The following is a 23287-nucleotide window of genomic DNA, read 5'->3' on the forward strand; positions in this document are numbered from 1 at the left end:
GCGAGAGAGGAGCCCGGCCGCCTTCCCATGCTACTGCGCGCAGGGCCGGGGCCGGGAGGATGCTGCTGAGGAGGAGGCAATGGCTGCAGATGCAGAGCACGGGCCTGCATCCTCTCTGGTGCCGGCACGGACCGGCTGGTGGGAGCAGCTGAGCCGCCGAGTTTAGCCCCCAGCGCCGCCTTGGGTGCCAGGATCGGGGCCGCGCGCTTCTGACCATGGACATGTCTCCCGGGGAGCGCTTCATTCTGCCCGCTGGAAATTCCCCCCTATGTGTTGGTGTAAGTAACCGAGCTCCGTGACATCTGCTCCGCCCGCTCCCATCCTAGTAACTCCGGCCCGGGCTTAGCAGGGAAAGTGGCCCGGCCCCAAACCCTTGAATGGAGTTGCTGGGGGTTGTGTTTTGCGCTGCTGCTGTTGAAGGTGCAGCTCCGGGGAGGCTGCTTCGGCAAATGCCGAGTTTCTTGCGATGCCCCTGGTTGGATTGCACTGACGCGGGTGTCCTTCGTGCCGATTAGATTTCATTGCATAAGTCTCGGCAGTAGAGTTAGGCTTAGGGTTGCCTTTTAGATCCGATTCCTAATATCGTTGCAATGTAGATGCGTTTTGTGACTGTTTGGGGTTGTGTGTGTTTGTGCAGAATCTTTGCAACCTACTTGCATTTTATTATTGCTTTTTTTTTACTATGTTTACAGTTTATTTGTGCTTGATTTGCAAAAGCCTTTCCAATATATCTGTGTTTTGTCTCCGCTTTGTTTGCACTGTGCCTTGTGTTTAGATTTTCATTTCCTTCTGCATTGCAATTATTATGACTACTATTACAAATAATATTGTGCAAGGCCTTAGCCTGCAAGATTCATGGCACCTAGTTTCTCTTCTGATCATCTTTTGGTGGAGATGCTCAGATTTCACCTGCCCGCCTTTTCCAGTGGCTTAGAAGGTTCCCAGTAGTAGGTGCTGCATTCATGAGACCATTCTATTTTTGTTGCATTCTTTCTGTTTAACAGAGAGTGTGTGTGTGTGTGTGTCCCTCTTTATGTTGCAAGATGCGGGATGGAGGATTTTTAGCCTGAGAGTTGCTAGGAAACACACTGGGCTCCCTGGGGTGATTCTTTAGTTTCCTTGGTAACCAGAGACTGGGGCTGGTGAAAATGAACAAATCTCTGTTCTCCTTGGGAGGTAAAGGGGGTGGATTCGGTGCCTTGGGAGGGGGATCCAGAGAAGGGCTAAGGGGGGGTGTGAATGTTTGGATCAGGGAGACGTACTTATGGGGTGCATTGCGGGCAGGGAATAAGGGGTTGCACTGGAGACGGGCAGAGAGGAATGGCTGAGAGAGGGTTTATGGGGTGATTTAGGGTTTAAGGGTGGATCAGGAGAGGGAACGAAGCAGATGCTGGGGGAGAGACGAGAAGGATTGAGATGGGGTTATGACTGGGGGGGCATATGGAGTGGGAGTCTGTACCACAATCTCAGGGCCTGATCCATCTCATTCCATTTACCTCAGTGGGAGTTGGATCAGTTCCTGGTGTGGACACGGAAGAAGGGAATGAGGAGCTGGGACATTGGATTGTAGGAGGCAGATGTAACAGTGATAATGAAATGTGTCTCTGGCAGGGTGAAGTGTCACGTGGGCACTGATTTCACACACACACACACACACACACACACACACACACACACACACACACACACACACAGCAGCTGGTGTGTGTGGCAAGAGTTTCACATCTCCTTCATTTTGTGCCATCCTTTGCCTCTCCCGTCTCCTGCATTTCTTTGCACGGATGCTGAAGCCTGCTCTTGTTGGCATTTTTTTAACTTCCTACGTTTCTACCATGGGGGCCTGAGTTAAAAACTAACCTGTGCTTAGACAAATGGGCTCCGAACTTACTGCACAGGGGCTAGTGCCAAGACATATGCCACTGAACCAAAGCCCTCCAGGCGATCCCGAGGTGCACAGCGGTCCACCTTCCAAATGGACCTCACGTCACCCAAAATTCTGGCTCTGCTCTGCAATTTGCTTCTTGTTTTAACTGATGGGCACTTTGGGGGCACTGGGAAGAACATGTTGTAGTTATACATTTTAGAGGCCTTCCGAAGAGCTTACTACTCCCACTTCTCTCTCCTTCTAGGGCTGAACCATGTAGGGTGCTAGGGGGAGCATGGGGCTTGGGCAGAGAAGGGAGAGTGCTCGGGCAGGATTCCTTATGGCTGCTTTAAAAAAAAAATCCGTTTGTCTAATGTCTATGCGTTGTGCCCATTGCCACAGTATCTGAGCATCTACCTAAAGCTCCTTTTCTTTCCTGGCATTGCAATTAGCAGAGATCTTCTGCAGGATCTGAGCACCTCAGTTAAAATAATCTTTGCCCTGGGACATGCTGGTTTCCCCATCAGCTCAGGAGCTGGCCTGAACCCACAAAACTTGGGGCCTGATCCTGCTAGATGCTGAGCCCCTGCAAGTGAAGGGTGCTCAGCCTCTGCCAGAATGGGGCTCCTGGGGAGTTGGGCAGGGATGGTATCATTAGAAAGTCCCTTTTGTACTTTTAGCTTAGGCTACTGAGAGCTGCATTCACATCCTCTTCCGCAGCTCTCCGTTGCTATCGTTACCTTGGTATTAGCTCTGCGTGCCTGTGGCTGGTGTATGTACACAGCACCTCAGAAGGCCTGTGCCTAGAGATAATGCTGCTCGAGAGAGAGTTCAAAGCCGGGCAACTTGGGTTTGGTGTTACAAAGAGAAGCTCTTTCCCCCTCTTTCCTCCCCACAGAAGCCTTGTAAATCCCTGGTTTAAGCTGCCATGAGTTAATTCTGTTTGCTCTAGACTCCTGCTCACTACATTTCCAGAGCTCAGCGCTGGCAAAGCATGGCCGTGTGTGCCTAGAGCTGCTGAGAGCTGGCTTGAAGCATTGGCCTCTCAGTGCCCAGCTACAACTCCAGCAGTGCAAACATCCTCCCAGCCGTGCCCCGAAGGCACCAGCTGGAATGCTAGTAGTGTGAGCTGGGCGTGCTGCGCAGGACCCCAGCTTCCCCACAGCCGTGCCCTGCCAGTCACTGCTGAGCCTTCAGGAACACAAAGCCAGCACCACTCTATGTAGGAAGAGGAAAAATCCCCTCAGGCAGCCTTGAACTTTGCTCTGGCCGTCTTGTCCGGTTTGAGCCAAATGGGAACACGGGGGCTGAGGTTACCCTTATACCAGTTATTCCAGTTGCGGTGCAGGCAAGAGGAGGAGCAGCCAGCCCTGTTATATATATATATATGTATATATGTATATATGTGTGTGTGTGTGTGTTGGAGGGAGACATCTGGCGGGTGGGGGGAGAGAGAGAGGATGTGTTCGCTCAGGTGGATCTGGAAGCTTCGTTAGCTAATGCTGGGAAGGGAGGAATGGGAAAAAAAATCTCTCTCACATGAACAAGCATGAGCCTGGGCTGGGGAGACGGGGGAGGGAGGAGAGTCCAAGCAAACAGACAGGACACATGTCTTATCAGAGGCAGAGCAGTGCATGCTTCCAGGAACCCATTAAATTTTAAAGGGAATCCGCCTGGAGTGCACGTTGAGAAGGGGTGGGGAGCTGCCTTGGCTCCATTCCCCTTCCAAGGGCTGTTGTTTGTTGTTCTCTGCTCAGAGCTGCTTTGGGTGGCATGGTCCTCGCTCGGCTCTCATTGGGAGAGCGGGGGAAGCAGCCGGCCAAGGTCTCTGCCGCTCAGGGTGGCTGGGGCCGTCAGGGATGTGAGGAAGGGGGAGAAGCTCATGAGGAGCCTGGACGAGGTTCCCTGCTAGGAGAAATGACTCTGGGTGTGTGAGAGACGGAGCGACTCCGATGGCCTGGCAGCTGCCCCCTCCATGGGAAGGTTCTCTGGGAGGGACACAGACTATGCGGGATTCCCTTTAAATCGGCTTGTGTGAGTATGGCAGGAGCGGAGGTGAAGCTGGAGGATGCCCACTCCCAGGTGCATTCCCAGGCACTGTTTCTTGCCCACGCGAGCAGTGCCGTTTCCCAGATCCCCCCTTCCCCGGCTCTGAGCACCTGCAGAATGGGTTGCAAATCCCCTCTGCCCCATCCCCCCCGCTCGGTGGCAGCAGAGGCTGAAGTGGGTGTAAGTTTCACACTCTTTCCGCAGGTGCAAGGCTCCCTAGGTTGGGTGCTCCCAGGAGATCCCAGCCCTGGGCCTCGCCCTGGGTGGTGGCCACGTTCTAGGTCCCAGTTGACTGCGCTTGTTTATTGACTGTCTTCCCTGGGGTTTGCCATGGCCCCAGGCTGGCTCTGATTGGGAAATCTTTTCCCACCGGGATGAGTAGGGTGGCTGCTTCCTGCCTACGGCATTTGTATGGGGTGTGGTGGGGGTGGCTAGCCTCTCTGGGGGAAGAGAGGACTCCCTCCCACTTGACCAGCTGGCGGCTCTCTGTGGAGAGTGGGGGTCCACCCTACTGTGGCCCATTGGCTCTCTGGAGAGGGAGCCCATCTTGAGGAGAACCAGGAGCCCCCTGTGTGTGCCCGGTGGCTATGTGGGAAGGGGCCCATGTTGATCAGGAGCCCCCCACATGGGCTCACTTGCTCTCTGGGATAGCAGGACCTCCCTCCTGCGGATTAGTCCAAGGGCTTTCTTGGGAGCAGAGGAGGCATAGGCTGGCTTGTTGCGGCACCCAGAGCTGCCTTGCAAACAGGTCTGGAGCATTGACTCAGCATCTCCGCTGGCCCCTCTCCCTTGCTTTCTCCCCAGGTCCCAATTAATGGATTCTGACATGGATTATGAGAGGCCAAACGTAGAAACTATCAAGTGCGTCGTGGTTGGGGACAACGCGGTGGGCAAGACCCGGCTCATTTGCGCCCGCGCCTGCAATGCCACGCTGACCCAGTACCAGCTTCTCGCCACCCATGTGCCCACAGTCTGGGCCATTGACCAGTATCGTGTTTGCCAGGAGGTGAGTGACATCTGCCTCGCGGGCGGGACTGGTGCTGACGGGGCTGGGGGGACCGTAGCTGTCACAGGACACCCCTCTCTTGGAGCATGGTGCAGACGGGCTGTCCAACAGGGCAGGGCACTATCATGATTGCAGTCCACCCTCCCAAGCCAAGTAGAGGCTCAGCCCAGGGCATTCTTCCCCTGCCTGGGGTCAGCAGTGTCATTAACTCCCCTTTAATGTCCTACCTCCAGGGGGAGAGGGGAGCTAGCTAATTCTATCCCCTGCCCCAGAAGGCGGCTGACCTTTTCTGTTCCCTCAGGTGCTGGAGCGCTCCCGGGATGTGGTGGATGATGTCAGTGTGTCCTTGCGACTCTGGGATACCTTTGGGGATCATCACAAAGATAGACGCTTCGCTTACGGAAGGTAAGGTGGCAAACTGGTCTTTCCTGTGGGCCTAGGAACTAGAAGGAGAAAATGCATGAAAGGGCAGGTGGGGAAGGAGCGCTGGCTTCCATGCCAGTAATGTGCATTGCGCCTCTGGGGAAGGGGAGGCTGGTTCCTGTGTGGGGGTGTGTGCATTGCACCATGAACAGGGGTGGAGGGCTGGCTTCCATACAGGGAGCGTGCATTGCACTCGCGGAGTGGTGGGGGAGACTGGCTCCCCGTCTAGCCGTAGATAAGCGTAGGGTGCAAATTGTACAAGTCAATAATAGTTCACATTTTATTGAGTTTGAGGTTGGTGAAACACACCCACAAAGTTTATTTAATACAGACATGTATCGCTGAAATCATAGAAAAATGAAATAAAGCAAGATAAATATAACAACCCCCACCTCCGAATCATGCATACTTATAGCCTTAAGCTGGCACAAAATAAAGCAGTCTCCAAATGTTGACATACATGCAACCTTCTGGAGACTGGTACCAGCAAGAATAGAAGAAAAAGTAAGGAGAGGTCACCACAAGACAACTCGTTCATACTCAGGCTTCCACCATGGTCATCCCTGATGTCCCAAATGGGGCTTGGTCTGATCATCTTTTATACACATTTTCCTGTTTCATTCCACATGTGTCCGGGACCATATTTGATCAGGTTTCAGCCCCTGCCCATGAGTGATATTCCGGCTAGCCATAATTCAACTTCCCGCAGTTAATACCTCGGTTACGTCAATTAATGTCCCAATGTGGTTTTTCCATGGTTACATATACCCCCAAACATCCCTAGAAATCCATTCCTTCAACCTTCTGTGGTGTACTTTTCAGCACAAGCTACATATTCCAAGATGTTGCTAAATCTTCTAACCTTACATTAAGCAGTCTTGCTATCTCCTGGCTAGACTATCAAAACTACTAACAGGCCCACAATGCCTCAGCTTATGGCCAAGCCTGCCTTAGTGGTGATCCAGATTATTATGTTTCTCTACTTGCATGTTTTGCATTTCAGCTCTAATAGCTGCTGTTTCACTATTTTAAAGCATTTTAAAGCACAGGATATATAATTTAATCTTGCATCCTAAGCTCAGGTCTGGGTTTACAGGTCAACACCATGCAGGGAACCAGTGTTTCCTCCTGGTGCTGATCCCTTGTGCAGGGAGTCTGCCTTGCACTTATGCACCTGTGCAGGGAGGTGCATATGCCTGACTTCTGTATGGGATGAGTGCATGGTCCCTGGGGGACAGAATTGTAACGGAACCCTGCCTCTTCTCCACTCTCAGGTCTGATGTTGTGGTTTTATGCTTCTCCATTGCTAACCCAAACTCCCTGCACCATGTTAAGACCATGTGGTACCCAGAGATCAAGCACTTCTGCCCCCGAGCACCTGTCATCCTGGTGGGCTGCCAGCTTGACCTTCGCTATGCCGACCTGGAAGCAGTCAATCGAGCCAGACGACCCTTGGCCAGGTAGAGATTGGGATAAAGCTGCGTACAGGATGCGAGGGATGTCAGGGCAAGCCCAAGGGGACATGTATTGGTTACCAGGGAGCAGACAACCGCTTGCAGAGAGACGAGGCAGCAACATCCTCCAGATGGACCCAGGCTGTGAAATCTGCAATACAGAGCAATTCTCTTGGGGGCACGTCTGTGTGAGAGGAACAGAGAGGGAGATGGGAGGCAGAGAGCAAGAATGGGAGAAAGGAGGGAAGGAATAGGGGATAGCGAGGAGGGGAGAAAAATAAGATGGAGAGAGAGCCAAGGTGGCATTGGTTGACTCATGAGTATGATGTTCCTGGCCCCAGCAGCCTGCTGTGCCCGGGGGAGTTCTGTGTTTGCCACTGCACAGGGCCTTATGCTCCCCCACGCTGTACCTCTGCGCAGTCCCCTTGCTATGTGTTTCCAAGGTCACTGGTTCTCTGAGCAGCTCTTACTGTTGTTCCCTACTCTTCTCTGTTCCAGGCCAATCAAACCCAATGAGATTCTGCCACCAGAGAAGGGGAGGGAGGTGGCCAAGGAGCTGGGCATCCCCTATTATGAGACCAGCGTGGTAGCCCAATTCGGCATCAAGGATGTCTTTGACAATGCCATCCGGGCTGCCCTTATCTCCCGCCGGCACCTGCAGTTCTGGAAGTCCCACCTCCGCAACGTCCAGAGGCCGCTGCTGCAGGCCCCTTTCCTGCCTCCCAAGCCACCCCCACCCATCATCATGGTCCCAGACCCCCCTTCCAACAATGAGGAGCACCCGGCCCACCTGCTGGAGGACCCACTGTGTGCAGATGTCATCCTAGTGCTGCAAGAGAAGATCAAAATCTATGCCCACAAGATCTACCTCTCCACCTCCTCCTCCAAGTTCTACGACCTGTTCCTGATGGACCTGAGTGAGGAGGACCAGCAGGGGGTGGCTGGGGGCAGTTCCGGGGCCACCGTCTCCACCGAGCGGACACTGCACCAGGAGGAGAGGCACCACGGGCGCGACTTCCTCCTCCGAGCCGCCAGCTTCGACATCTGCGAAAGCACCGAGGAGTTCAGCTCCAGCCAGCGTCCACCGTGCCTTAGAGCCTCCACCAGCGACGGGATCCTGCGAGGCAACAGCTACGAGAAAGGGCAGCGCGGGCTGAGGCGGGGGAGGATCCTGTCCTCCTGGAGCCGTGCCTTCGTCAGCATCCAGGAGGAGATGGCCGATGACCCCCTGACCTACAAGTCCCGGCTCATGGTGGTGGTGAAGATGGACCCTTCCATCCAGCCGGGTCCCTTCCGGGCGGTGCTCAAGTACCTGTACACGGGGGAGCTGGACGAGAATGAGCGGGACCTCATGCACATTGCCCACATCGCTGAGCTGCTGGAGGTCTTCGACCTCAGGATGATGGTGGCCAACATCCTGAACAACGAGGCGTTCATGAACCAGGAGATCACCAAAGCCTTTCACGTCAGGAGGACCAACCGTGTGAAGGAGTGCCTGGCCAAGGGGACTTTCTCTGGTACGTCCCAGGGAGTTCCCTGTTGGCGCGATAGCTGTGGGGGACTAGATTGCTCAGGTGATGGGGGTTCGCTCACCAGTGAGGAGGAGCCTGGGGCTCAGGGGACTGGGTATGGCGCGGGGAGCCTTTCTGAGTCCGGTCTGGGTCAGTCGTGATTGAGAGTTGACACCATCTGATGGCTGTTAGCTGGCCTGTGAGCGAGTAGGTGCATCTCAATCCAGTTCCTGGATAGGCGTCTGTATCTCAGCTGCCGCTCAGGGAATCCCTTGTTAGCAGTCTCAGAAAAGGGACCCAAGGACTGAGTGGGCCATGGAGACTGAACTCTGAGGCTTAGCCATGCTCCCTCCGGAAAAGGGCTGAGGCACGTTAATGGGGCAGCTTCCAGCGCGGCTGCCCAGGATGGTGATGTGCTACCGATAAACAGGCTGTCACTCTTCAAGGCTGTCCAGCCCAGCCTTTTACCACGGCTTCTGGAGAGCTTCCAGTGCAGATTTTATGCAATTGTGATGCCATAGTTTCTTTCTCCCAGAAAGCCCTAGCTTGAGCGTCTGGTTTCCTGCAAAATTTCTGCCCTCCAGCCAGTTTTCCAGCTCTGGTTATTTAAACCAGAGCAGCTCGAGCGATTTAGTTTCCACTTGTTCTGGATTATGTAGAATTATCCCCTTTCATGATGGGAAACCCACCATTTATGGGACATTCCTGGGTCCTGAGATCCCTTCCAGGGCTTCTGAAACCACATCCCAGTATGACGTTGCCATGATATTCTGGTGCCGTGTCATCACGCTTTGTCATGACATCATGGTAAGATGTTATGACATTTGACGTAAATGTCCCAGCATCACCCTGGCTGAATTTGTTCCATTCAGATAAACCCCAAGGTCACATAAGTAGCCAGTAGTTCATCTGAATTAGACCTCGGGTTCTGGGAAGACAGCGTGGTCCTGGGGATAGGGAACCAAGAAAGGTGGCTTCTTCCACTCTCAGGTCTGCCAAGGTTTGGTTTGCGGGCATTTATCCTTTTGTGCCTTTGTTTCCCCATCTGTAAAATGGGAGTCGTGATACCTGTGTAGAGCACGCTGAGAACTGTGTCTAAAAGGCCCTGTCTAGGTGGTATGTGTTCTGCCTGGCTTTGTTCCAAGCCCTCCCACAGGATGCTCACAAGCAGGCAGAAAGGAGAAAGATGCTGGAGATGGGAAAACCTTTTTGAGTGTAGTGTCCAGAGACTTGGCTGCTCCTGGATTGTTCTCCGGAGCGACTGCCTCTTCTGGGCCTGCAGGTGTAGCCTCAAAGTTATATCCCTGCTGGGTTTCTTGTAGGGAGGGGCAGGGATGCTGGCTGAGGCTGCCCCACACACGAGGGGGTGGTTGACAGGCTGCGAGCTCCTTCCTTGATGGACGCCCCTTTGCTTGTTTGCAGATGTCACCTTCATCCTGGACGACGGTGCTATTAGTGCCCACAAACCCTTGCTCATCTCCAGCTGCGACTGGATGGCTGCTATGTTCGGGGGGCCGTTTGTGGAGAGCTCCACCCAAGAGGTGAGGAGGGCGGCAGCGAACGCCCGTGGCAGGGTTGGGATTTGCCTTCTCTTCCTCTCCCTCCCTGCAGCCCAGCCCGGTGCTGCCAAGAGTCCTAGAGAAGGGGACGCAGCCTGCATCTTGCTCCATGCAGCACTTGAACAGCCATTCTGATGAGCAGGCACTTCCGCTGCCTGCATTGCTGTAGTGGTATCCCAGAGGCCCAGAGCTACAACATTAGGAAGAGAGAGAGAGAGAGAGAGAGAGAGAAAAAAAGCCTGAGTGCCTTTTGCACTGACTCAGTGCTTTTCCTCCCTCTAGCCAGGGCCCATGGGGCAGAAGGGGAGGGAAGCCAAGATTTCACAGCAAGCAGTGACTGGATGGGGTCAAAGGGAAAAGTTCCCCGGAGCAGGAGGAGTCTGGGCAGGGGAAAAGGGACGTTCGGGAGGGCAAAGGGGAGTTCCTGAGACTGAGATCTCTCCATTACACATGCGTCCCTCTGTGCCACTCTGACAGCATAAAGTAGCCTTGAAGTGAGTGGGAATGGTCCCCCGAGATCCCCCTTGCACAGCTGTAGAACTCATGGAAGGACTCTGCTCCCAGCCCCCAGCAGAGTGGGTGGCCGGAGTGCCGTGCACTGTGGCTGTTCTCTGCTCCCCAGGGCCCACAGGGAGCGAATGTGTTCTAGCAGCCTTGGGGCCACTCTGACTTACACAAGGGGCCAGGCAGGGCCCCAGAACAGCTGTAGGATACAGGAAGTGCAAAGGGGGCTGAAAGCCCATCCTCCCTCTTCCTCCCTAAGCACAGGAAGGGAGTAAATGAGAATCAGGCCCAAGCACTTTTCAGGACCATTGCCCACACTGTGCATGGCCTGATTGAGAACTAGAAGTCTGAAGAGACGAGGAAAAGCTCAGACAAAGGGGGTGGGGTGCAGTCAGACAAAGGGTCGGTCAGAAAAAGGTGCTTGTACAGACAGACATGGACGGTTCAGGGGGTGGCGCAGTGGGCATTTGCGCCAGTGCAGCTTACCCTGCTTGGCCACGGACAGCTGAAATCCCCAGTGCGGACAAGGAGGGGTGGGTGCAGCCAGGCCACAGAAAGACGGGGCACGTGTGATTGAACGAGACAGATTCCTGCTGCAGGGGGGCTGGGGAGGGGCAGTGTGTGCCTCCCCAAGCACTGGGAGCGTGGGGCAGGGCACAGAGCCTGCACCCCTGTGGAAGGTAACCCTGTCTGTGTCCACGTCCCTCCTGCACAGGTGGTGTTCCCTTACACCAGTAAGAGCTGCATGCGGGCTGTTCTCGAGTACCTGTACACCGGCCAGTTCAGCTCCAGCCCGGACCTCGACGACATGAAGCTCATCATCCTGGCCAATCGGCTGTGTCTGCCGCACCTGGTGGCTCTCACAGGTAACTTGGGGTGACGCGAGAAGGGCCTGTGGTCAGGCAGCACCCAGGGCAAGCCAGGCTTTGTCCCCCACAACCACATCCTAAATCAGGGAATAGGAATCGGGGGGAGGGGGGTTCTGTGACCCTAGCTTACAGCTAGAAATGAATTTGAATGATCGGGGGGGTGGGGGGGGGGGAGAGAGGAGGGTGCTGGGGTCACTGCCTCCTGTGGAGAAGGCAGCGAAAGCTGGGATGTGACCATTTTATCTGGAGCTCCTTCTTCCAGCAGTGAGTGAAGGGACCCAGAGGCCCTCCCTAATCGGGGACTCCATACACCCATCTCCATCGGAAGGGATGGTGACTTAGGGGGACGGGCTTTGGGGTGCTCCTGACAGCTTTCCAAGGTTCATCCCAATGCAGGTTGAACCCAAAAACCAGAGTCCAGTAGGACAGCCTGACAGCGCTTGTTTATGTAAGGGAGTTTGGACCCCGTGAGCATGGACTGGCTTGGGGAATCACTGCTGTTCAGAGGCATGACAAACTCAGTGCGGAGTCTCCCACTAGCTGCAGCATGTCTGATGCACCCTGCTGGATCTGTCACCCTGACCGGTCTCACACAGGTCCAGTGGCTTGGTGCTGGCGGTAAAGCCGGCCGGAGGGCAACACAGGTCCAATTGCCTGAGTGGTTGTCTGTAGAATGGGCCAGAGGATGACATGGGTCTGGTGGTTTGGGGTGTTGGCTCTAGAGCCGGCCAGAGGGTGACACAGCTGCTGTGGGGAGGTGTTGGTAGAACTGATGGAGTTCAACATGGGACCAGTGGCATGGTGTGTTGTCTGTAGAGCTGGCCAGAGGATAACAGGTGTCTGATGGCTTGGGGTGTTGGCAGCGGCCAGAAGATGACAGGTCCATTTTCTAACAACTTCTGAGGCTTCAAGATCTGTTTTCATTCCACATTGAAACAACCCCCCAAACCTTCTGAACATTTTCACCCAATGAAATTGGGTCAAAATGTCTGTTTTCAGATTGAAACGGTCAGGTTTTCAGTTTGGAGCTTGTACTCTCTCTCTCTGGTCAGAGTCTGCCTTGAGGATTTGTTATAGGGAGACTTAGTGCAAAGCAAGCTGGGGATGTCTATGTGTGAATCTACAGTGCTCTGGTTTGCCACGCACTAGAAGATCCATAGCGTGCTTTGACCTACTGCTGTTTCAAACAGTGCCCAGCTGCAGGCTCCACCCGGCCAGTTAGCTCATGGCAAGCTAGTGCACTGTAGATTTACACCCGTTTGCCATGCACTAAATCTCTGTGTCCCCCCCGGGTAGATGAGCCCTGAATCTCAGCAACCTGCAAGTAAAAAAATGTCACAATAGAGACGTCTCCGTGAAACATTTTGTCTTCGACAAAACAGCACATTTAGACTAAAATCCCATTAGTCATAAATGTTCCAACCAGCCGGAGTTATTTGTCCGCACTAGGTGCATAGCCAGGATAAGCCCTCTGATGATAGCGTTTGTGTCACAGAGCAGTGCTGGGAGACGCCCCCTAATCCCCCTGTGTGTGTTACAGAGCAGTACATGGTGGCGGGCCTGATGGAGGCATCGCAGATGTTGGTGGATATCGATGGGGACGTCCTCGTGTTCCTGGAATTGGCGCAGGTATGAGTTGCTCATTTCTGGGTAGTTCCAAGGCTGCCCTGTGGCTTTTCATGGCCCGCTGGTTATGGCTTTTGCTGCATTCACAGGAGGATGAGAACTCAAGGAAGGAAAGGCCAGGAAGATGGAGTGGTGCTAGACAGAGAGCTTTTGCAAGCAGTAACTTCATGCTCCGCTATGAGCCCATCAAGTCTTGCACGCTACCACAGGGCCAGGTTGGGTCGCCGGCTGGATGGGAGACCTATAGGGACACTGGACTGTGCACGAAGTGGTGCTGGTGGAACTCTTCCATCAGTATGGAATCCAATGGCTCCCACTGCCGCCTTTCAAACAGGATGTGAAAGCAACATCCTGACCTCTTGTGGTCATAGAAAACCCTAATGCAGGGTGTCCAAATTCCAGCGTGGGTAACTGCCTGTCGCATTTCCAGTGGGATGCCATATCCTCCTCCACTTCTCTAAAGGGCTCTGCGGTTAGCCGTGCATTGATAAACGACGCTGCCTTCTGCCCCAGAGGTGGCTGCACTGCAGTGGCGGTAGTTTGTAAGGCAGGTGATGTCCCCTTGCAGATATTGCGCTGGTGCTCATAATGGTCTCTCTCTCTTCCAGTTCCACTGCGCATATCAGCTTGCAGACTGGTGCCTTCATCACATCTGCACCAACTACAACAACGTCTGTCGGAAGTTTCCCCGGGATATGAAGGCCATGTCAGCAGGTCAGTGCTAGCTACTGCCCTCTGCATCACTCACCAGCAGAGTGGAGTACAGCAGGGAGGGACAGTGGGGTCAGCCCTAAGAGGCCCAGGTTGGGGTAGCCAGGAGAGCACTGCCCTGTACCCTGGGAAGGGGTAGTGAGCTCAGTGCTGTGTGCACTTGCCACTGCAGGGCTTGGTGGGATGCCACCTCCTCTGGTTGTGTTGTTAACATGCCCCTGTGCTGTCTCCCCCTTCAGAGAACCAGGAGTACTTTGAGAAGCACCGCTGGCCACCGGTCTGGTACCTGAAGGAAGAGGATCACTACCAGCGGGCCAAGAAGGAGCGCGAGAAGGAAGACTACCTCCACCAGAAACGGCAGCCCAAGAGGAGGTGGCTTTTCTGGAATACCTCCTCCTCCCCTTCTGCCTCCCCTTCCTCATCAGCAGCCACAGCCTCCTCCTCCTCCTCTTCGTCCTCCTCCTCCTCCTCGGCTGTGGTTTGACAGCCCCCCTTGCCCTCGCTCCAGTGTCCCTGTGAGAAAGCGGCAGCCGACTGACCCATACCAGCATCTGGTCCACCAGGCTTGGAGTAGACACCACCAGCTAAGCCCTTCAGTGGAGAATGTGGGAAGAGTCTCCTTGGTAGAGTGGGCACATACCATACAGGGTGGCTCAGGACCTCGAGTCCCTGGGTCCCCTTAGGAGTTGTCCAGGGTCACAATCTCTGCTGTAGTTGCTCTGGCCGGAGACAAGGACAGGGTGGTTGTTAGAACAGGCCCCCACAGGGGGGTTGCTGGCGCGCCGAAGGCTTTGCAGAGACTCATCAGCAGGAGAACCTCACAGTTACCGGAGCGTGAGCTTTCTTTTGTTTTAAAAACAATATTCTACAAGGAGAAAAATGAAATTCCTTCAGGTTCTGCTTTTGTTTTTTAACTGGAGGTTGTGTCTTGTTTTGTCCGATGGCGACTCTCTCCTCCTCACCCCTGGGACATTTCAAACCGCAGCAGGAACATGCCCTGAGATTTCCGCTGGGGCTCATTTGACAGGGAGCAGCCTGTCTCTCTTTGCACTTACCTGCCTGGCTCTGGCCTCTGGAACATTTGCTTAGGCAGGATGCATCTCCTGGGACCAGCCTAAACCCATACAACCTTCCAGGAAAGCCCCATGGACACCTAAGCAGATTCAGCCTAGGAATCAGTCTCCCTTTGCTGCAGGTGGAGAGTATATTCACAAAGCAGCCAGCTCCTCTACTGACTGAGAACCCCACCCCAGTCCTCTGCCTTCCTTCCTGCTTAGTGAGCTCTCCCGGGAGGATCTTGCATTTAACAATCCCAGCTGGGGTCTGCTGTGATTCTGTGCCGAGGCTGTGGGTTTAGCCAGGGCCAGGTGGAGAACTGGGGAGGATGAGCTGAGAAGCGGCCTATCCAGAGGACTGTTTTTGGACAGGCTGCTTCTGCAGCCATGTGGGACTCCAGCCTCCGACTTCTTTTTTAAAGACCCCTCACACACACACAGCCCCAACTCCCATTGGTTGGGATTTTAGACCTGAAGGCTCCGTTGTAATAAATGGTATTTTAAAGACCAGCATGGTCCCTGTGTGTTTGGAAGGAAGCAGGTGCTGCTTGGGAAGGCAGGGCCTGCCTGCCACTGTGAATCTCAGTCCTGACTGATCGCTCCCATACCCCCACTGAGCCAAACACACACCCCGCCAAGCCATGGACTGGTTGGAGGACATTTAAGGCAGGGCACCTGAGCTCCACCACTCACATGAAATGGTTTAACAGCAGAGCTGTCAATCAACCTCACACAGGCAAAGTTCCCATTGAAGTCAGCAGGAGTTTTGCTCGAGGTCTGCGTAATACTATATAGCAGGATCCATCCATAAAGGCACAGAGCAGTGATTTGCCCTCAGCCATATGCTGAATCCAAATCAGGCATAAAACTCTGTGTTAAGGAGCCAGCCTCTAGTCTGGTGCCCTCTCCAACTGAGCGTGGTGCCTCAGGGCCTGGAGTCAGGAACAAGGCAAAGGGAGAGAACATGTGTGCTTTGGCAGGGTCATCTCTTTCTGAAAGGGGGCATCAGCAACCTGTTCTGGCCCTTCCTAGCAGGTGGTAAAGGAAGAGCTGGCCTACACAGCAGCTTTGGAGGATGCTAGTTTCATATACAGGTGTCTTGAGGTGTTTTTTTTTTTTTTAAAACCACACACACACACACACACACACACACACACTTAAGCCGGATTACTCTGCTCCCCACCAGAGGGCAGGGACAGTTGCAGAACAGTGTGCATTTTACACTCAGTGCCCCACCTGGAGCAGAGGGCCAGTTCCACTGCTATGAGTCATGTCCACCTCCACAAGGCTGGGCTACACCCGAGCAATAACTGACAAGGGAGGTGATAAGTAATGAGGAATTTGGGTCTGATCCAACAGCCATGCATTCAGGGGGAGCCTTTCCATTGGTTTCCCTGCTTGTTGGATCAGGTCATTAGCTTTAATGTTGCTGGTGACTGCTAGAATGGAGTCAGGGAGCTCTGAGGGCAACAATCCTGTTTATGTGCTTTGGCAGCATGATTTAACAACCGAGACCTAGGAGGTGGGCAAGGGCAGGATGGGGCTGCCCGTTCCCTCTCTGTACAAAGGGTCAGTTATTCCTTTGCTGGTCCCCTCCCTGCAAGGGGCACTTATCTTCTGCCCACTTGATGTGCACATCTGCTTCCACCTCCCATCAGTTAAGACCCACTTCAGCATCTGCCCAAGGCAGTGCTTTGTGCACAGGAAGAAAAAAAAAAAAAAGTCAACCCTACGCCCGCTGGCATGCTAGCCTTAGGAGCCAGCCTCTCCCTCTGCAAGGATGGGGAAGTCGGGGGTGAGGTGGGTACAGAACCCAGATCTCACCCTCTGGTTGTGTCTCATTAGAGACATGCCAACCTTTCCTTGGAAGCCAGACCTGTGTTAAGCTCCACAGGGTGCAGTTTCTCTACCACCTAGCTTAGTGAACATGCAGCGATTTATTAAGGGAGCATCAGTGCTGGCTTTGATGCTACACAACCCTATCAAGGAGGCCCCACTCCCACCCCCAGCTGCCGAAAGCTTATTACAGGGGATGACTTTGCTTCTGCCAGGCAAACGTTGGTTTTGACACAACAAGGTGGGTTTGGGGCAAGTGCCCCTGAAGGTCTGAGTCTCCTTTGCCATGCACCTGGTGTAATTTACAGCTGTGCCACATGGGTGTCAAATGTCATATGAAGGTCATTGGTTAGTGGAGAGAGGAGAGATGTAGATACCCAGGAGCAAGAGTTTGCTATGCTGTGGTTACTGCCATGAAGGGGAAAACCAGTGTGGGAGGATCATAACATAAGCCACAATGAACTGTGTGGACCAGATGATGTAAACGTGTGATTTGAGCTATGTAGATTCACACCAGCTCGATCTCCATTGAAACCCAGACCACTAAGTCAACATTGTGGCTGAAGGCGGGGAAAGAATGAGAAAAATTTTAGCGTATAAAAAGTTTATTCTTCCTTCATACGAGTCATGTATAAAAACTGGAAATATTAAAAAAAAAATGGCTGGGCCAGCGCTCTGTATAAACAACCACCACACACAGGAAAAAGGAAAAAAAACAATCCTATTTTTATATTACCTTTTAAGTTAATATTTACATTTAAAATTCCTAATAAATACATAAATATGGCATCTACTTTTGCTTCTTGTTTTAAGCACAGCTTTAAAACCCCGGGAGGGATTTGGTCAGGGAAGGGGAGGGTACTTTTGACATTCAAGCATGAATAGCCTCCATCTTTTCCATGAGATGCTGGAGGCGAGGAAGTGACTGCTGTCCAATCTGCATGCTGAGCAGAGGCCCGCTAACAAGGTGGATAGCAGAGACCGGCCTGCAGGCGCCAATCTGGCTTGTTGGAGGGCTGGATGGTTGCCCCTTGCAAATAGGTCAGGTTCAGCCAGCTCAGTAACTGCAGGTAATTCCAACAGCCAATAAAATTGTCCCTGAACTATGTACAAAAGATACTAGGACTGGTGACCGGACAGTGCGTCCCTGTGCATCTGATAGGGGAGGAACACATGTTTAACTTCACAGCCCCTTGTGAGGTAGGGCAGTGCTATTATCCCCATTGCTCAGAAGGGGAATGGAGGCACAGAGGACTCAACCAAGGTCCCACATGAAGTCTGGCAGAGCAAGGATGTGAACCCAGGTCTCCTGAGTCCCATGTAGTGCTCTAATCACTGAGCCATCATTCCTCTCTGCTGGGATTTGGCATCTTCTAAAAGACAATACCCCTGGATCACAGTATCAGTACCAATAGGGTAGATAGGTATTTGCCCCTCACTCCAGTAAAGTCCTCAGGTTTTAGGTACTAGATGGTCTAACCCTACCTCTACAGCAAATAAAACAGGTATCTACAGCTAAAATGTACAGCAGGTATCAAATGACCCAGGAACCAATTAAAACCTGCCCGTCACAGATGGAGGTAGAGGCTCTGGCCAGCTGGCTGAGGCTTGTCAAGTTTTCTAGAAGGCTAAAGCATCCAGCAGCAGCTGGAGGTATAACATTTAGTCAGAGCTTTCAGAGGTGGCCCTGAATGACAAACATGCCAGCTTTGCCTGTTGCAGTTCCCTCCAGCTGCCAATAGCCAAGTCCCTGCAGTTGGAAAGAGCCAGGCGATGCCAATACCCACCGGGGTAAGATTCCAGTGGTGCTCCACAATAACGTATTAGCAGAGTCATTGCAACAGAGTGTTACAAGGAAATCCCAGCCTGGATGTCTGACAGTAACTTAGATTCTGTCATTCAGAGGAAGAACCTGTGGTTTGTTCAACAGCTTTTGCAGCATCACTCTTCCTAGAGGGCTTGCAAGGCTCTTTTGTCTCTAGAAGACAACCAACTCCCCCAGCCCAGCTGGTATCTATCAAGGATGCCTTACTCAGGAGCAGCCCAGGGTATATCCGGGATTTCAGAGGTATTTATGGTTCTGGCTTGGAGAGAAGCAAGGCCATCCCACCCTGTTCCTCAGTTTAATTCTTCTTCTTCTTCTTCTTCTTCATAAAGGCCAATAAGCTTGGAGCAGATAATGTCTGCGACGCCCTTGAGATCAATCTTGTCTAGTGTCTCCAGTAGCTGGTTGACAGAAGCTCCTACTCCTGCTTTGTTCAGCCAGGTGCATAACATCTGGTAATGCGGCTCCTGTGAGTACTTGTCACTCCTCTCTGCGATCTCAATCTCGTTCTCTGTGAGGAGGAGGGCTCTCCCAAACCGTCTCCAGTCCTTGAAGGGCACTTCTTGAGTGAAGGTGTCAAAGGAGCACCGCAAAGCTGGGGGAGAGCCAAGGCACAAGCACCCCATGAGAACAGGGTAGATAGGGACCCTGGCAATCTGTTCTGGTAGCTTCCATATCCCATCATGCCACACTAGGCCAGCTACTCTCATATCCCCATCAGACACTGGATGTAACTCCACCCATACTCATTGTGCAATATTATCCCATGGGAGAAGCAGGGAGATTTCTTCCTGACCCCACCTCCCCCCAGTAATCAGATCATGCCCTGAAGCATGGGGATGATTCACTTTTGTTGCTATTAACCGTGTTAAAGGGCTAACTCTATCCCTTTTAAAGGAAAAAGTTATTTGCCTCAAAGAGACTATACAAAATGCCAGTCACCTTCCCCACCTTCCCCCCCTCCCCACTTCTTCCCTGGCCTATTCCCCATGTGGCTGTGAAGATCACTGGGACACAGATTTTGGACCCCAGTTAGTTATCCCCAAGCTATAGGACAGTCAGGAACACACAGGGGAAGGATGAGCCCCACTAAGGTTCCCTTTCTCTCAAGGGATTCTGTGTCTGCCAGGCCGAGGGGACTTTTATCCAGAGCTAGCAGAGGTTGTGTCAGTCTCCCCCTGAGAAATGGCTTATCCCATGAAGGGAAAGTTCATAGAAGACTTAAACTTGGGAGGAGACTTCTGACCAAAAAATTCGCAAGTTCCCATTTCTATTCTCTTTCCTCCCCTCCCCGTTTCTATGCAAAGAAGGGGGAGAAATCAAACCAAAACCCAAAATGAAAGTTTGTTTAGATCCATTTCAGCTAAAAATATTAAGTGAGAAAAAAAATTAGCAAAAAGTTTTTTGAAGCATTTTGACCAGCCCTGTTTTTAAGCTAGGGGGCAAGGGGGAGGGGAGGGGGGGGCATGGTAGCACTCAGAAGGCACCCATCAAGGCTACAACACATCCCATGGAGGCCCAAAGCACTATAACAGACCACCCCAAACAAACACTTACTCTCTATTGGGTCCTTTCCTCTCCCTGGAACCAGTTTCTTCCTCCTGCTTGCCATTTGAGATGCTGGGTTTCTCTGCAACACATGGGAAGATGACAACACACCTCCGTTACCATAGGCAACAGGCTGACACATGGAAAGATCCCTATGGGGCAGGTCTGAGCCTCTGGGCACAGCTGCTCTGGATTGCCAGGATCTCCTCCATCCCAGGGTTACTGGGCTGGATTCTCAGACTGAAGCCCCCAGCAGCCTGTAATCTAATGCACACTGAGGTCACCAGCTACCAGTAAGCAGCAGCAAAAAGGGGACTTTCCTCTTCTCCCCTGGCTAATGCCGAGTCATGCAGGAGATTTTATGCCGAGTAGTCTGCCCTTCCTGCAAGACTCTTCAGTTAAAACTACTGTACAAGGATCATCTGAACCTTCTTAACAGTGATATGCTGGGACCCCTAACCTGGGGCATGGGGAACAGCTCTGCCACTCCACAAGAGGAGGAAAAGAGCCATGACCCTGCTCATGACCCATGGTATCTGTGCAGAGCATTCAGCACCCCATGGTTACAAGCCTTCTGCTCAGCCCGGGATATTGTTAAGTGCTGCAGGCAGCAGACCCTGCAGTTCTTCACTTCTTCCACATGCCATAAGAGACCAGGCCTGGCTGGGAGATCCTGCATTGCTAACCCTCATCACTCCTTCCCTGGCCAGGAGAACTAGATCAGCCAGTCCCGCAGGGCAGGGACAGGCCTTGGAGACTGAAATCACTTGATCCGTAGACTCATGCTAGGGCACTCTGGCCACAGGCACCTAGTCCCCATAGTGGAAAAGACTGAAGATTACGAGTTCAGCTCTCAAGAAGCTGCTTGGTTAGAAGAGAAATTTGCACCAGGTCAGATGTTAAAAAGGGACTGAGATTGACCTGATTACATCTTAGATCAGGTACATGCAGTAAGGGCACATCAGAAAGTTACCTCCTGCTTGGGGGCACTGTCTGCTGCAGATAGAGCCGTAGTCTCACATTGGCTATTCTTCCTTACTGCTTCTTTAGGGTCTGACACAGCCAGCAACCCATGCTGGGATTCCTGATCTAACTGCTCATTCCGCCTGTTGTCCTGAGTTGCCAGCCTCCCTCGAGTGCAGTTCCTCAGTGGTGACAGGATATGAGCCTTTGTTAAGGAAAACTAAAAGACAAACAACTCTTTAAAACCAGCAGTACCACATCTGGAGGTATCAAATTCCAAAGGATCAGGACTGTAGAGAGGCCTATTGAAGTGTTACTTCAGAAGAAGCAGATTTCAGAAGCTACCATAAAAGTTAGAGATGGACCCAATCCCCCAAATCTGGCTCTGAGCACCCAAGTTTGGTGGAGGGTTGGAATGTGGTCCCAGAGCCTAAACTATGAAATACTGGCCAACCTGAGAATCTCTAATCTGGAAGTGGGGTCTCCAACCCCTCTGCATTTCTGCTAGGGTGGGTAGAATCTAAACTCCCCTCAGAGACTAAACCAGACTGTCCATCTGTGATGGATTTACAGCTGGAAGAGGCCTGCTTTCTAATCTGGGTGCAGCCAAATTCTCAGAAGACCAACTTGCAGGAGTTCAATACTTTCAGATCCATACCTCAAGCCTCACACTCCCCCCCTGGAACCCTCCCCAGCTAACCTAACCCCTAATCGTCTCATTGCCACATCTCCACTCAAGACACAAGAACAAGAGTGCTATGGGACAGACACCCCCTCACAATGATGGGCATGCCAAGTGAACAGCCTGCTGTGTTTGTGCCTGGGATGGTGGGTTCCAGGGAAGAAGGGGACGGGATGATGTTGTTTCACCACCATCATGCAAACAAGATATCAGCTTCTGTGCAGCTGTCAGCTACCTCAGAGGCCAAGCTGAAGGGGGAAAAAAAGACAACTCCCTGGCCAGAGATTGCCTTGAGTCACACAACTGCGTGAGTCCCTGCATAGCCACAGTCCCCACCCCCGTAGCTACAAGAGCTTCTGGCCCAACACCCCTCACTTTCCGACAGTGAAGGAAAAGGAGCCACTGCCCACCCCATGCTCTTGGAAGCCCTGTGGTAGCAGCTTCCTTAGTTGGACCTTTGCAGATCCCATGGGAACCTAACAGGCTCACACTTTCTGGTTACAGGCAGATCTTTGAAAGCCCAGGTAGGTAGGTAGTGAGTGAGAAAGTGTGTGAGTGACAAAGAAAGAAAGAGTAAAATCAGACTCTGATTAAACCCACTCTCCCCAGACTGCACAGCTGACCAAAGTGACTCTCACCTTGAAGCTGGGGGACATCTTTCTCGAATCACCTGGAAAAGAAAGAGGAGCTGATTAGCAGCTTTCACCCTTCCCCTTGAGCCTCCCGTCTTTTCCTTGCACAGGCTCCTTGTGCAGAAGGAGGGAGAAGAGGCTTGCAGCCAAGCCTAAACTGAGTCATTCCCACCCCAAAGTCAAGCCATTTGAGTTCTGTTTGGCTGCTACAACCCAACCACCTTCCCAATTACACTAGGGGCAGTGGCTCTCAACCTATTTACCATTGTGGGCTGCATATGCAGCTCTTGGTGTGTTACATCACACACCCACCCACCCACCCCTGAGGCGGTCATGCGGGCCGCAGCTGTGTGCGGATTAGACCACAAGTGTCCTGCAGGTTGAGAACAAAGGACCAGGCTAGGGCACAGTTAAGGTTGAAAAACCCTTTCTGTTCAAAGCTGATAATTCTTCCCCCAAAGTGCTCTAAGATCCACACGCACCATCAGATAGTCCTGAAGACTGACATGCCAGCAGAGGGGAAGGGATAGAGTTTGTGGGTTCCCAAGATACAGGCCCCCCCAAAATGCTGATGTGTTCTTAAAAAAAAAAAAAAAAAACCCTTTGCAGCGAGTCACTTTTTACTGCCTGGATTCAATGTACAACTGCCCCCCGTGTCATATGACCCCCCCGCCCTGTGAGCATCTCTTACCTCCAGAAGACGAGTTGCGACTGTACCAGCACCACAACAAGACTGCAAGCAAGATCAATATGATGACTAGCGCTGCAATCCAAACTGCTGTCAAGCCTGCAATGCCGCCTGAAGGAGAAGAAACGGGGCCTGAGAAAGCACTCATGAAAAACAGCCAGATTCTCCTCTCAGCCAGCAATTCCAGTGGAGTCGCTTCTTATTCACAGCAGTGAGTGAAAAGAATCAGGCCCAGGGAGTCTGAACACCCACCTTTCTCCTTCAAGTACAGCACTGAGTTAAACATGAACTTCCGCTGCTTCTGCGGGCATCTCCCCCTCAAAGCCCACTCCCCGATAACCCTCTGCCCTTACCTGCCACAGGAGGAGGGCCTGTGGGATGCGCACATTGGATGTCACTTTGTGGTGTGCAGGAACTGACCTGCACATCTCCATTAGGACACCTGGGAAACAGACGAAAATAGATCAGAACAAGGGAGGCCA

General features: G+C 52.6%; 2 protein-coding genes across 3 annotated transcripts in view; one reads left to right on the forward strand and one right to left on the reverse strand.

Annotated features, from left to right (window-relative positions):
- On the forward strand, positions 1 to 15141 carry RHOBTB2 (Rho related BTB domain containing 2). 2 transcript variants are annotated; one of them, XM_065398992.1, is made up of 10 exons: positions 1 to 278; positions 4718 to 4919; positions 5221 to 5324; positions 6617 to 6802; positions 7295 to 8313; positions 9730 to 9848; positions 11086 to 11236; positions 12780 to 12868; positions 13474 to 13579; positions 13816 to 15141. In XM_065398992.1, exons 2-10 carry the CDS (start codon positions 4728 to 4730, stop codon positions 14058 to 14060), a joined length of 2211 nt encoding a protein of 736 aa, XP_065255064.1. In that variant the 5' UTR covers positions 1 to 278; positions 4718 to 4727; the 3' UTR covers positions 14061 to 15141. The 2 variants fall into 2 exon arrangements, with proteins under 2 accessions (XP_065255064.1, XP_065255063.1); XM_065398991.1 differs by lacking the exon at positions 1 to 278 and adding an exon at positions 3612 to 3898.
- Positions 14183 to 23287, reverse strand: part of LOC135874228 (tumor necrosis factor receptor superfamily member 10A-like) — a 22547-nt gene continuing 13442 nt past the window's right edge. Inside the window, exons 5-10 of the mRNA XM_065398993.1 lie at positions 23159 to 23247; positions 22809 to 22916; positions 22124 to 22155; positions 20814 to 21023; positions 19850 to 19922; positions 14183 to 18887 (exon numbers count right to left, since the gene is read on the reverse strand). Of these exons, the coding sequence (XP_065255065.1) occupies positions 18586 to 18887; positions 19850 to 19922; positions 20814 to 21023; positions 22124 to 22155; positions 22809 to 22916; positions 23159 to 23247 (814 nt within the window). The 3' untranslated portion in view covers positions 14183 to 18585. The remainder of the gene's footprint in view (positions 18888 to 19849; positions 19923 to 20813; positions 21024 to 22123; positions 22156 to 22808; positions 22917 to 23158; positions 23248 to 23287) is intronic.

This window comes from Emys orbicularis, chromosome 2 (assembly GCF_028017835.1).
Source record: "Emys orbicularis isolate rEmyOrb1 chromosome 2, rEmyOrb1.hap1, whole genome shotgun sequence".
NCBI classification, from domain to species: domain Eukaryota; kingdom Metazoa; phylum Chordata; order Testudines; family Emydidae; genus Emys; species Emys orbicularis.